General features: G+C 35.7%; 1 protein-coding gene across 5 annotated transcripts in view; it reads left to right on the top strand.

The window, feature by feature from the left end:
- Positions 1-15,104, top strand: part of LOC121868893 (serine/threonine-protein phosphatase 2B catalytic subunit 2-like) — a 303,013-nt gene that overhangs the window by 254,470 nt on the left and 33,439 nt on the right. For all 5 annotated transcript variants that reach the window (XM_042369915.1, XM_042369897.1, XM_042369907.1 and 2 more), the window contains exons 9-10: positions 2,611-2,704; positions 11,045-11,171. In XM_042369915.1, coding sequence (XP_042225849.1) covers positions 2,611-2,704; positions 11,045-11,171 — 221 coding nt within the window. The remainder of the gene's footprint in view (positions 1-2,610; positions 2,705-11,044; positions 11,172-15,104) is intronic.

The following is a 15,104-nucleotide window of genomic DNA, read 5'->3' as shown; positions in this document are numbered from 1 at the left end:
TTATTTAGAGTACTCTTTCATAATGTTACTTCAAATTAAAAGTAAAAATATCACTGCAACAAACAAAAAAATACTGATTCTCCAGGCTGCTTCACACAGCCTGTACTATACTGTATAATAATAATAACAACAAACTTGGTGTACCGGTATATCAAATGATTCGAAGCATTACTGTGTTTGCGTAAACAATATTAAACGCCAAAAATTTTATAGCAGGTACATAACGAAAAATATAACCCCATCATTTTATGCGTATGCAGTTTATTTTTCATTGCACATACCTCTCACTTAAACCTAAACTTATTGTAAGTCTTGGGGCTGGGAATGCAGTTGAGTTTTGATTGGCTAGAAACATGTTATGCTTTCACCGAGTTCTAATTGCCTGGGAACTATCGCACCCACTGCTTAGGTAGGTGACCAGAATAAAGTACAAAGGTAATGAGTTACCCATTAAAAAGGTAATGAATTACTGTACTGTACTGTACTGATAGTTATCTGAAATGTAACTCAAGTAAAAGTACCTAGAAAAAGGTTACTCTCGAGTAACATATTTACTTTAAAAAGTTGTTTGAGCTCGGTAATGAAGGAACATTACTTCACTACCAACCACCTCTGCACATTTCTCATTCACTTATAATAATCAAATATTTTAGTTAGTCAAACATTTTTTATGTTCATGAGCCAATACTGTACAGTACGGAATTTTAATTTTTAATAAAAGTAAATCTGTGTATAGTAATTTTAGTCTTGCAAAAGAGGCCCTGTATTTATAAGGTTGCAAATATAATAAGTCATACTAAAGTGATTCAGCACATGTTTAGGTTTTTAAATTACTGTATTGTGTTATATTTTATTTTTTTCCCTAGTGAAATGCCTAAACTTTGAAAAGGGAGCATGTAACCAGCTGGGAGCTTAACATATCCCCCTTAACCTATATGGAAATTTGGGTCTGGTAAACTCCTCCTCCTCCTCCTTGTAGTCATTATCAAAAAGATGTAAGCGCACAAAATAAGACCGATACAGTATTGAGTTTGGTCTTGTTTCTAGCCTTTATAACTGTGTACAGTTCTGTTATCAGGAATATTTAAAAAAAAAGGAAGGATTAGGGTGGGGACATCAAGTTAGTTCTTTGTGTAAACTATGAGGAATAGAAAGTATTTTAGCTCTCTCTGTCCCTACACAGGAGACAGGAGTAGTATTCTTTTATACTGATAATTTTAATATACTGTATGCAGTACTGTACCGCATTTCATTTAGAACTAAAATTACCTTTATTTTATATATTCTATTGAGAATTAGAATACTGTATAATTTGGAAAATTGAGGAAGTAGAATAAATTGGACAATAAAATCAGTGAACTTAAATTGCCAAGGATTGTATTTTCATGTTTACTTTTGTGCAATTTTTATTCATGGCCACAGAAGCAGTTTCATGAGTAAGTTCAAGTGTGGCCATTTGTTGTACAAATTAATATTCTGTGCCAAAATGTGATTTCTTTGTAACTGAAACATTGTTCATAAGTCCATTGTACCCATAGGTTTTCGGATATCAACAGTGTTCACTCTCAAAACTTTGGATCATATGTACACTACAGGGGTATCTCAAAAATTATCTGTCCACACTCACTGTGTGAAACATTGAGACCACAGATGACAAATATTGGGACAAGCATTTATTTTGGTATATAATTTAACTTAAATAATGCAATGTGTATTTATTTCGGGGATGGCCCAGTTCAGCGCCGCCAATTCAGCGCCGCCGTTTCAGCGCCGCCGTTTCAGCGCCAGCCCATTTCAGCGCCAGACTATTCAGCGCCGAGACCTTTCAGCGCCTGTGCCTTCCGTTCAACTCAGAAGCTATCTGTCTTTCATTAACGTGGTTAGGTTAGGTTAGGTTAGGTTAGGTTAGGTTAGGTTAGGTTAGGTTGGTCGTCCATACCGGAGAGGAACTGGGAGAAGACAACAATTGTTTCCCACAGAGATGTTGAACAGAACGCACAGGCGCTGAAAGGTCTCGGCGCTGAATAGTCTGGGACTGAAATGGGCTGGCGCTGAATTCGCGGCGCTGAATTCGCGGCGCTGAATCGTACCCTACCCATTTATTTCAGTGTACTGTACTTATAATTAATATGATGTTCAGTTACCAAATGTAGTAGGATCAGTATGCCACAGAGCCATGCATACCAACACTCCCGGGACATCATAAGTTGCATGTAGCATTTTGGAAGTCGAACCCATCCTGGCAGATACTTTTTTTATGTACTGTATAGTACTACAATTTTGCAATTTTCTGAAAAATAGGTATTTGTTATTGAAATGTATATTTTTATTTCAAACCAAATGAACCAATAGAAAATTATCACAACCCCATTTTATTAATACTAAAAATTGTGTACAGTACTTGTGACTTTAATATAAATTGGGTAAAAAACAAAAACTTATCTTGAGGTTCTTGGTTTTGTATTTCAGATTAACACATGAAAACAAAAAACTTTCGCTGCTGAAATATTTCCTACAATAAAGTTGATTGTATGTACAGTATGTTGTTATGAAGTGTATTTTAATGTTTTCAAAGAAGTCTGTTAAGTGACAGAGGCTTTACTCTTGCAGGTATCGTATGTATCGCAAGAGCCAAACAACAGGTTTTCCCTCTCTTATCACAATATTCTCTGCTCCTAACTACCTGGATGTGTACAACAACAAGGTGAGTGGGTGTTCATATTTTGAAACCAACACAAGTCATTCATTTGAAATTTGTGTTTTATCTAGAGTTTGTATTTTTTCCGCACCAAGACAGTACTAAGACAAAAGTAGTACTACAGTAGAGTTGAGAATAATTGTTTGTGTGAGAAAAAGTAGTTCACTGTAAAAAGAGAAATGAAACCTTAGGATTTATTTTAGTTGAAAATAAACAGAAGGGGAAGAGTGGTCAAAAATCTAAATACATGTGTATTTGAGGGGCTGTCAAAAACTTTTATAAAGTGGGTATTCTTTGATAAAAAGTCAGAACCACAAATCACATTTTATATATATCAGTTCTGTAGTTATCCCTGATTCAGTGCATGTACTGTACTCCACTTTTCTTTCAAACTCATAAATGCCAGTCTTATAGAATTCTTCCAGCTGTTTCCCATATTGCACCTAATAAAGCTTCCTTCAGCTTATTCTGAAAGCAGGTTTCAAGGAAACCATCTTGCAGAAACCTTAGACATCCTCAAATGTTCATAGATGAGGGCCAGAACACTTCCATGTATAATGCCAAATAGCTACAGTTGCTTTATCTGTGATATCTGAAGGCATCTTGACCAGGAGTCATCTTCAAGGCTCTAGCCCCCAGACTGGGTTCATCCTAAAGGTTCCTTACACCCACACTCCAAACTCCTTGGTCCACCTTGTTATGAAGCTGTACACCCAACATGCATTGAAGGATTTTCCTTTCTGTGAAACTTTGTTATGCATGTTAGGATACTCCAATTTTCTCAGATGTCATAGTATAAAGCCCCCATTCAGGAATATTCAGTTGTATTACATTAATCAAATTAAGTGAAACAAATGCCCAAATAATGAACTTTACTGTCTAAGCATTAAAAACTTGTGTTTGTTCTACCCTGGAAGGGCCAAACCTATTGACCGCCCCATGTTTGATATGACTGTCCTCATTCAGGTAATGGGCTAAATATATATATTGTAAAAATAAACAAAGTCAACAGCCTACTTATTCAATTGTACATAAGTAGCCACAACAAGGACATTGATTACCAAGTCACTGCTCATTTAAGTTACATTTATATTTGGTGACACACAATGTTGAAAGTGTGCTGTTTTTTACTTCACATGGAAGGAGAAAGAGATTCTATGTGAAGAAAACTACAGTAAGTCCTCGCTTAACATTGTTTCCAATAACGTTTCGTTTTAACGCCACTATTCTTTAGATACCCATGATTTGGATAACGTCCCGCTGATTCAGTATAACGTTTTCACCCTCTCATCTTGGCGTGCTGCGCTCTCACCCGCAGAGCGTCCCCAAGCGTCGCCAGTCTTTGTTAAGCTACAACAGCGTTCGTGTGTGTTTAAGTGTTTTTGCTCTTAATACTGTACTCTAACCATTCGAAATGGCTTCCAAGCGCCCATCAAGTGCTAATTGATGGGCTACGAAAATGGAGGTTTTAAACCGGGAGGAGGAGCCACCCACCGGGTCTCAATGACTCGCCACCCTCCACCTCCTCCTCCTCTCCCGCCCTCCTCCTTCGCTCCACAACCCACCACCACACACTCATTCCACCACCTCTGTCCATCAGTGAGTACAATACAAAATGATTTATATATATATATATATATATATATATATATATACTGTATATTATTTTCAATAAAAATGCCATTGAATTTCTGTATATGTAATGTATTTTATGGGGCAAAGGGAGGCTGGGGAACGTAACTCCCGTATTTTATCTATTTCTCATGGGGAAATTGATTCCGATAATTTTGTTCCATTAACATCGCGGTTTTCAGGAACGGAACCACGACATTAAGCGGGGACTTACTGTACTGTATTTTATGGACTATAAGATGCACATGCATATGTATGACCCTCCCAATAGCTATATACGTATATAAATATTTTTTTTTAAATCTGTAATGTATACCAGTAAATGTGAGGAATATATAGAAAATAATATCAATAAATAAGAAAAAAAGCTGTACCTGTGTTACTATGTGGCTCTTGGACAATGAAATTTGTCCATTTCACTACATACATGAGACGACACAACAGCCGAGATCCCTCACTACTCCTCCCTGCTCAGCGCACTCTTTTAACACACAAAGTTTATTAACTTTTATGTTTTTGATTTTATGATAATTATTTTTGTTATTTTAGTTGTTTATTTTTTGCACTGTATGTAAGACTGAGTGTGCATGTAAAAAAAAACCACACACACACATATATATATATATATATATATATATATATATATATATATATATATATATATATATATATATATATATATATATATATATATATATATATATATATATATATATATATATACATACATACATACATACATACATACATACATACATACATACATACATACATACATACATACATACATACATACATACATACATACATACATACATACATACATACATATATATATATTGTCTCCCAGAAATAATGAGTTGAAAATAATCATTACATAGCTCACAACTCAGCCTGGAGTGGTTGAGAGAGGGCTTGGGGATGTGTGGCTATAATGACGAATCTTGTGTTACTATTACAAATACAAAACTAATATAAAATAGTGAAAAACAAGCCAAAAAAATATGGAACACTGTGCAGTATTATCACAGATATAAAGTAACGGCTTACACAGGAATTAAAAAGACTAAAGCAAACTAGCTACTCCCTGTACTTATTTCCTATCATTTGTAAACCATACCACCTACCTTTCTTAATATTACAGATATTTAACAATTGCGTTTCCTCAAACAAAATTTGTATACAATTGAAGTTGCCTCTGAAGATGTCTTGAATATAGACAAAAGCTAAGGTGCTCCAGTGTTTACCTTTTCCTGTGTGGATCTACAAGAAATATAGTACATATATACACAAACATTATGCTTATAAACCTAAATCTACATTTATTTAAATTTTGCCCTGAAAATTAACAATCAAAGTTTCCTTAACCTGTACCTTCCAGTGTTTAACAATCTACTAATCCTCTGAAGATGTCTTGAATAGAGATGAAAGCTAAGATGCGCCAGTGTTTCTCTTTTCCCATGTGGTTTTATCAATGTGTACTGTATAGTGTACCTGTACTCATCTATGCATACTCATTTATCCACTTTTGCATACATACACATATGAGGACCCCAAATGTTCTACTCAGGGTGCCATAATAAGAGGAGTTATACCAGGGTCAAATTGTTTTAACTCACTTTTCATCAAGAATCCTGAGATTCATATGCAGGAGGCTCCTTACTTACGAACATCTGACTTGCGGACACCGGCCAATACAAAAGGGGTAAAACTTTAAATTTACAGTACTGTATTGTATTTACCTGATGACTTATTTTTTTTACTTTCATTTACTGTATTTTGTCATTGTTTTTTCTTTTGTCTTAAATTAATTGAATTTAAAACTATATAAGGACGTAGGCTGTGATATTGTGGGATTTTAAACATTGTTTTGTAAGAACAGTATCAATAGAGCATGTGTTCCGCCTTGCGTACGAATGCAACTTTCGAACGTCCTCAGGAACAGAACCCATTCATAACCCGGGGACCCCCTGTACACTACAGTATTGGCTTCTTTGTACCTCAAAAAGGGTCAGTCCATGAAAATGTCAGTCGGAGAGCCAAAACTGAAAATCCACCAAAATTGATAAGTTACTGTATGTGTTGGGAAATCTAAAACATTGAATTTTACAAATCAGAAAAGAATGAAACTAACACGGCCACAAAAACAGCTATAATTAAAATTTTCACATCATGTAACAGAAGAAACAAAACTTCCTAAAATAGACCATTTACCATCATCATTTACCAAAATATCTATTGGTCGAGGCTTTTTTAAAATGATACAGAATAACAAGAATCTTGTCAGATTGTAAACACTGGTAGAATGTTTGATTATCTTGTGTAGTTTTTTATTGACGTGCTTGAAATGTGTGTACACAGTACAGGTTGTACCTCTCTAGTCCGGCATTCTGTGGTCCGGAACGATTTTAGTTTGTCCAATAGGTAGATAGGCAGGTGTTTTTTTTTTTTTTTATCTGAATTATTATTATTACAGGAGTATTAAATTTTTGCCCCTCAGGCCCCAATGTGGGTCAGTGACCTATGCCCGGGTGGGCTAATCCCCTTAAAAAAAAAAAAGCCGCGGGAAATTAAGGTTTGTTTACATCCGGCAGTTCGGCTGCTCTCTCTCTCTCTGCTTGTCTATACAGAGTACAACATTTAACCCTTCAATATATATGAGCAGTAAATAAGTGTTGCTTTCATATTCTTATGTAGAGTAATGACGATATATTTTCACATGTGCGCACTTACATACGAGCAGTCTCACTTTTTTTTTTACCATTAATGGTGAGCTACTTATATTGTTCCATTTATTAACATTAAATAACATTACAGGTACTTCAAGCAACCATATTCATTTTTTACATTAATTTTACTACAGCTAAACTCAGGGTCTTATTTTCTTCAGTTTTATATGTAGAACCAATCAGTCACTGGTTTCGTAAGCTTTAACATAAACAATGCCGGCAGCCGTCTCGTCTCCTCTAATATTCCACGTATTATTAATAAATTGTATTGTTAATTTTGCACACACGTACATTAATTCAATAAAAACAAATTCAGAAACATTAATTAAAATATATATGAACAGTAAATAAGTGTTGCTTTCATATTCTTATGTAAAGTAATGACGATATGTTTTCACTTACATATGCGATCTCTCTTTTTCTTTACCATTATCGTTAGCTACTTCTATTGTTCCATTTATTAACATTAAATAACATTACTTAAAACAACTATATTAATTTTACTACAGCTACAACCAAGGTCTTATTTTCTTCAGTTTTATATGTAGAACCAATCAGTCACTGGTTTTGTAATCAACGAAAACAATGCCGTGTCATTTCCTTGTGTGTTTTAATATTCTACGTATTATTAATGAATTGTATTGCTCATTTTGCACACATAAACATTAATTCAATAAAAAAGACATTCAGTAATAAACAATAATGAATCTTTTGTACATAAGAGAAATGATGCTGTTTACACGATTATGCACGTCGTCTGCACGTTGGCGGGCCGTTCAAACCCGTCGAAATTCAAGTTTCTGCCGTCAAAATTTTTATTTTATTTTTTTGTGTGTTCCAATAAAATACGTTAAGAATTAAAAACTCGCGAAATTTGAGAAGCTACTATATGACATTTAACCCTTCAATATGTCTTCAAAGAGACCATGACGAAGAGAAAGTGGTGCTAGTGCTTCCAGGCATAAGCACAAGTCACTATCTATCCAGGAAAAGGGTGAATTTCCATGGTCCGGCAATTTCCATGGTCCGGCACTGGTCAGGTCCCGAGGTTGCCGGACTAGAGAGGTACAACCTGTATTTCCAAAGTAACGAACCTTACATTTTTTTTTTTGCATTTTCCCAGTACAGTAGTACCCCTTTACACGGTCAATTGAACCCACAGGGTACCATGGAAAGTGAAAACCGCGTAAAGTGAACAACAGAACATATGGGATTAATTCCAATAGAGACTGGCCCGACCCCCAAACTCCACTTTTTCCGACACAATACCTATGTTGTAGTAAAAATAACATCTAAATTTTATGATGGTATGCTCACACAATTACTATTTAAGAGAAATACAGTTGCCAAGTTAATGTCCATTCAAATAATGGACTCAAATCCCCTCCTCTTCCTAGCTCACTAGCTCCTACCTCTCTGAGAAATGTTGGGTGAAAACACTAGATTTTAACGTTTAGTAATAAATAATACCTCAGACTAAAGATAGGATAATATAATTGACATTTCTGGATTCCTTGCAGGTCAGGGAATATTTTGAATGTAAACTTCATATATTTTGCACAAAAGATAAAATATTTTTTTTGTGTAAACCAAATTATTACATTAGATCTAAAATTTGTATGTCTATTGCAAAATCCATGATGTTTATATTCAAAATGATCATCATATTGTAAGAATTCCAGCAATGTAAATTATATTCTGGTCCAGTAACTTATAAGAATTTTATGAGCTAAATAAAAAAAATAAAAAAATTATACTTCACGCGTATATGAGTAGATGCACCGTAGATGCACCGTGGAAAGTGAAAGTCCGGTTCTGGCAAGGTACCTCGTAAATGAGAAATCGCGGAAAGTGAAACCGTGTAAAGCGGGTAATACTGTACTGTTCAAAGCTTATTAATTTTATTTTATTTTATAAATTGCCATCCTATTACCATACTAACGTGACCCGGGAATGTTCTCTCTGGGGCTTTGTTATCGCACAAAGACGCATGAGGCGTCGTTACCGCTGCAGTAGTAGTGACCTTCATGCAAGTTTTTAATTTTTCCACTGTACAGTATTTATATCATGTTGTGTGTGCAGTTTCTTAAAACTAAAGAAAAAAGACCTTTGCTGTAAAGGTGTGTGACAATAATGCTAAAATATAACTGTCTTCAAAGTGATAAGTTTTCATCATAACTATAATATTGTCACACGTTTATACAATAAAGAATTTTTCTTGTCTTCATTGTTTGCTTTCTTTTTTACAGTACTGTACTTATATATTGTTCTTTGCTTTTTTCTGTTCATTGCTTTGTCTTTTATAGACTGTGCTATAATGTATTTTTAGAAGTTGTAGTATTACCAGTTAAAATTAATGTAAAAGAAATGGCAATTGCACAGTAACGACCCTCATGTTTCCTTGTAACGAACCCAGGGCCGGATTCAGGAGTGGGCAAAGTGGGCAGCTGCCCAGGGGCCTCCACATATTACAATATTTTATTTATTTGTTTATTCATTTGGATTATTTTTATTTTCTTTCTTTAAAATTCATGTTTATCTATCACTTTTGTGTGTGTGTGTGTGTTGGGAATTTGTACACTAACAATAAATATACAGTTAATTAAAAATTTCTCAATATAACTGCATATGGCTTCAAAATTCTCCAAAGAAGTGTTCAAATTTCAAAATTTTCCCGGGGGGCTTGCAGCGTCCCCCGGAACTCCCAGATGTTTAGGCTCGCTTCACTCGCCACCCCACCCTCTTGGGTACTTATAATGAGGGGGGCCTCCACAAAGAGGCTGCCCATGGGCCTCCACAGGTCTAAATCCGGCACTGAATGAACCTGTCATATTTTCCTCACTTATTTCAAAACTACAATGAATAATCTAATTTGCCAGGTAAGGTCATGAACCTTATTCATTGACTTACTACTGATATGCAGCACTCTTTGATTGAATCACTCAAATCACAAAGATAATAAAATGAACAAGTGGGATTAACTAGATGGGTAGCATAGTGGTAATGACCCTCCTAGTAACTTGGAAATTAAAAATGAAATGAAGTTATAACACAGGCACATTCTGATTAACAGCATAATATAACTCTTAAGTGTTGGGAATACAGTAAAACCTTGATTAACCGACTTTCGGATTAACCGTCGATCCCGAACCCATAATTTTTTTTTTTTTTTTGGGGGATTAGCCCACCCGGGCACAGGTCACTGACCCACATCAGGGCCTGGGGGACGATAATGTAATAATATTAATAATGATAATAATAATAATAATAATAGTAATAAAGAACCATAAAGAAATGCAAAAATGAAAAAAAAAAATCAAGAGTGAGAAACAATGTACCTGTATGTATGTTGTGTTGTCAATAGTAAGAGAAACAATTGAGACCCTGCAATTGTGTGTAAATGAGGCAGAAAGTCTGGTCAGCAACCTGGGACTTAGTCACAATTTTTGTGATGCCATATGTTCTTTGACTTTTCCATTTTTTATTCACGGTTTCTGTGCTGGTTCATATTTATTTACTAAAGTGGTTAATGTTTTAAAGCAAATTCTATTGATATATGAATGGCAAATGAACAAAAATGAATACCGGGTAGAGGGAATTAAATGAGGTAGGTTAGGGAAAGGTACTTTGAAAATGTATGTTTTATTTCCGTAGACTTTAAGTACTATTAACCGACCTTTTGGATTATCCGTCGGCCCTTTCCCCCCATATGTGGTCGGTTAATCGAGGGTTTACTGTACTGTATAATGCTATAAGAACCAACTGATTATGCAGTTTTATTTTATTAATATAGCTGGGAATACATGAATAAGTTGTCTCCAAATGTAACAAACCTCACAATGGATTGACCCAGCAGTCAATTTAAAAATTTTTTTTTTTTTTTTTATTATTTGTCCATGAATTTTTTTTATGGTAGATTGTATTGTACATATTTGAATACTTATATATAATGGCTGCAAGGTTAATTATTCTTTTATCATTGTAGGCTGCCGTGTTGAAATACGAGAACAATGTGATGAACATCCGGCAATTCAACTGTTCACCTCACCCATACTGGCTACCCAACTTTATGGACGTCTTCACATGGTCACTACCATTTGTAGGAGAGAAGGGTAATGTTCAACTTATGTATTTGAGATCACATACACAACATAATAAATTGAATCAGGAAGCAAATTTGTAATGGGGTCATATCAATGGTTCAAAGTGGCATGATACTCTTTTGGAACCAGTGGGTATATACAGTAGGTGATTCATAACCTCAAGCACTGTGTGGGGGTTAGAAAGGGAAGGAAAAATTCAAATTGTTACTGATCAAGAGCTGTATGTATTCTAACTAGCCTTGGGTTGCTATACGTCCGTATTTTCCCGGACATGCCCTCCATTTAGGTCTCGAAATCTTCATCCGGAAGGAATTTTTACAATTCTTCAAAAGTCCAGAATTTCAGCTTCCACCATTTTCTCCACGGAAAAAAAAAACATGAAACTGTAATGACGAGAGAGAGAGGGGAGGTGGAAACTGTAGGGATCTCGTTCAGTTTTCGTCAGCTGATAAGTCACGTGTAGCACAAGTAGTACACGTGACGCCTGTACAGTGTTGTCAACTTAGCTGCTAGCAGTTTTTGGGCTAGCATGTAGTGCTATGTACTGCTTTTCCTTGTTCAGCCACGCGCATTATTTTAATTTATTTTTGTATTTAGTGCTATTACAGCCATAAATTAAATTTTGAACGTATACCATATTTTTCTTACGGCTTTTTTACACTGTAGCATTTGTTTTTCTTGTCCTGCATTAAAGCCATTTTAGCAATTTTCAACCATAATCTAGCCACTTTCGCTATTTTATTTACGTGTGTTGACAACTATGACGGTGACCGGTGGTTGGCCAGTCTTTAACCTGCAGTGACAGTGTTTGAACTTAGTCTTTGTTGTGGGTTTGTCGCTTGTTGCCACAGCTAGTGCTTAGGATTTGTTGTACTTTTCCAGAGCAAAATGCCCAAACGCAAATGTAAATTCACTGTAGAGTTGCAGAGCAAACTCCCATGTTTTAAGAGAGGCAGGGATGAATGGGAAGCGCAGTGTTTGGTGTGCAAACCAGGAACATACGTCTCTGTGGCAAATAAAGGTATTTATGATTTGCAAACACATGTGAACTCAGACAAACACAAGAAAGCAGTTCAAGGAGAGGGCTCATCGATGAAACTGACTGATTTTTTTGTCAAACCAGGTAGTAAAACTGAAGATGCTGTCACTGCTGCAGAAGGTACTTACACATTTCACACTGTTAAACATCACAATAGCTTCACGTCCATGATCTGTTCATCTGCCTTGGTTAAAAAGACTTTCTCTGATTCTGAGGTGGCAAGGAAGCTTTCTAGTGCTCGAACAAAAACAGAAGCAATTGTTAATTCTGTGCTTGCACCGCATTCTGTTAATGCTGCCTTGAAAAATCTTGAAGAAAATGAGATAGCATATTGTGGAATTGCTACAGATGGAAGTAATCACAATTCAATAAAGCTATTTCCTGTAATTATTCAGTACTTTGACTAGAAGAATGGTGGTTTACAGTCAAAACTGATCGGTTAAAGAACACACCTAATGAGACTGCAGACACAATCGCTAATTATGTAAAGGAAACTCTGGAGAAAAATGATCTCTCTGAGAAATGTGTTGCATTCACAGGTGACAACTGCAATACAATGTTTGGAGGACTCAGGCGTAATGATGACGGTAATAATGTGTTTGCAAATTTGAAGAAATTGCTTCAAAAGAGATCACTAATTGGAGTGGGTTGCCCAGCGCATATTTTAAACAACTGTGTCCATCATGCAGCAGAAAGAATGGATATTGATATTGAAAATATTATCTGTAAAATTTATCAATATTTTCATATCTACACAGTTCGAACTGAGCAGCTCAAGGAGTATTGTGATTTTGTTGAAGTTGAATACAGGAAGCTCCTCTCCCATAGTAAGACTTGCTGGCTGTCACTATTGCCTGGCATCGCCAGGCTAATACAGATGTTTCCTGCTTTGAAATCCTTCTTTCTATCACAAGACAAACCACCCACAGTAATTAAAAAATTCTTTGTGAATGAAATGAGTGAGATTTACCTCTGGCACATGCACTCATTAATGAATGTATTTCACACACACATTCAAGTAATTGAAAGGGAAAGCAATTCTGTTGTAGAAGTGTTGACAAATTTAGAATCTGTTCATAAAATGCTTGTAGAATGCAAGAGTCAGAATTTTATGTCATTGAAAGTTAAAGGATTGATTGCTCAAAAATGCACAGAAGGAAATGAGAAAGAGTGTAACAAGTTTTGTGCTGAAATAGTTAATCTATACGACAGATGCCTTGAGTATATTGAGAATTGGATGAAGCCAATGGAAGATTTTTCTTGTTTCAAGTGGATAACCTTGAGTGAAACACCAACCTGGACTGGTGTGGAGCCGTGTGTTAAATATTTGATTGATAAGGGGGTAGAAGTTGATGATGTGAAGTTTTTTGACCAAGTTAGTAACCTGAAGCAGTTTGTGGAAAATTACAACAGTGATGAATTTAGTAATCTTCCAACACATAAAAAGTGGACCAGATACTTTGAAAAATCAAAGAACATTGAATGCCACTCAGAATTGCTAAGAATTGCACAATTCTTCTTTGCTATATCATCTCACAATGCAAATGTAGAACGAGTTTTTTCACTGATGCAAAGTCAATGGACAAAGGAAAGGAACAAATTGAGTGTTGAAACAATGAAAGGCTGTACAGTACAACTTCCGAGAAACATCTTGCAGTGACTTCTATACCTTTCTTAAGAGAAATCAGCCAATACTGAAAAAGATCCGATCTACAGAAAAGTATGCATGGGCACATCAAGTCACACACACAGTGGAGGAAGAAGGCTGCAGCTAAGGGAATGAAGATGTTCAGCCTTAAGCAAAGGTAATTTTTTTTATTATTTTTAAGATTTCTATACCATGTATGTTGTATATTAGCCTGTGTGGGCCGGGGGATGTCTTCCGGAGCGTCCTCTTTTTTTAATGTTCAGGTATGGCAACCCTAAACTAGCCAAATGTGTGTGTATGGAGGTTCCTACATATCTAGCAATGAGTAATGGAACACAAAAACCTTAAGAATTGAAATGTGATTTTCAGTGTTTTTGATGATGCCAGTTGGGGGCTTATATCTCCCCAAAACTCATGAATTTTTGTGCTTCATTGAGTTGACAGGACATTGATTTTTAGGCATACACACATTATAAAAATCTTTGCGCACACACACACACTAACTCCCAGTTCCTAAAACATTACTGAAATAAGAACTTTGAATCTCGCAAGCAATTTAATGGGTAACTTCGAAGAATAGTCATATGCAATTCACATACTGTATTTCAAAATGCAGTCAGTCTCTCACAAAATATGGCAGTGATCTTCAATAAATGTCAAGATTTAACACCTACCAAAAGGTATAGATATCTAGGCTGCCCAATTCACCCCACACTAAATCGATGAAGCACTACCGTACATTCTTGGTAAGAGGAGCTAAAACATTAGGTGAAGCTCTTTACACACTTTGTTGAAATGAAGTTGGTTACTCTATTTCACCTAAGTGTACAGTATGTCACAATGCACTCCGAATCTAGATTTCACAATGTGTAAACATAGGACTGAGGTGTGGAATTCAGTGATAGGAAGAGCATATTAATACTGTATACCAGTTTGGTAATTCTATAACTATCACCTATGGTGTCAGTTTATGCTTAGTGTCATGGGAAATTCAAAAGAATTCTTGTACAGGTATTGCCATCTGTATAAAGGTTTTTCTCATCACTACCCACAAGAGGCCACTTGGCTTCTGTAATAATCAACTTTGTTTACCCTCACTGAACAAACAACAGCCTTAGGCGCCATCATAGACAGTAAACCCTCAAAAGTCTGGATTTTGGATAGTCCAGTCTCTTTCTGGGCAAGAAACATTTGTCCAAACCCATAAATAGTTTGAAATTCTCGCTGCACTTGGTCATACGAAATTGCCGTCAGC

Source organism: Homarus americanus, unplaced genomic scaffold (assembly GCF_018991925.1).
Source record: "Homarus americanus isolate GMGI-L3 unplaced genomic scaffold, GMGI_Hamer_2.0 scaffold32583, whole genome shotgun sequence".
NCBI lineage: Eukaryota > Metazoa > Arthropoda > Malacostraca > Decapoda > Nephropidae > Homarus > Homarus americanus.
Note: the sequence above shows the minus strand (reverse complement) of the source record. Positions and strands in the feature narration are given on the sequence as shown.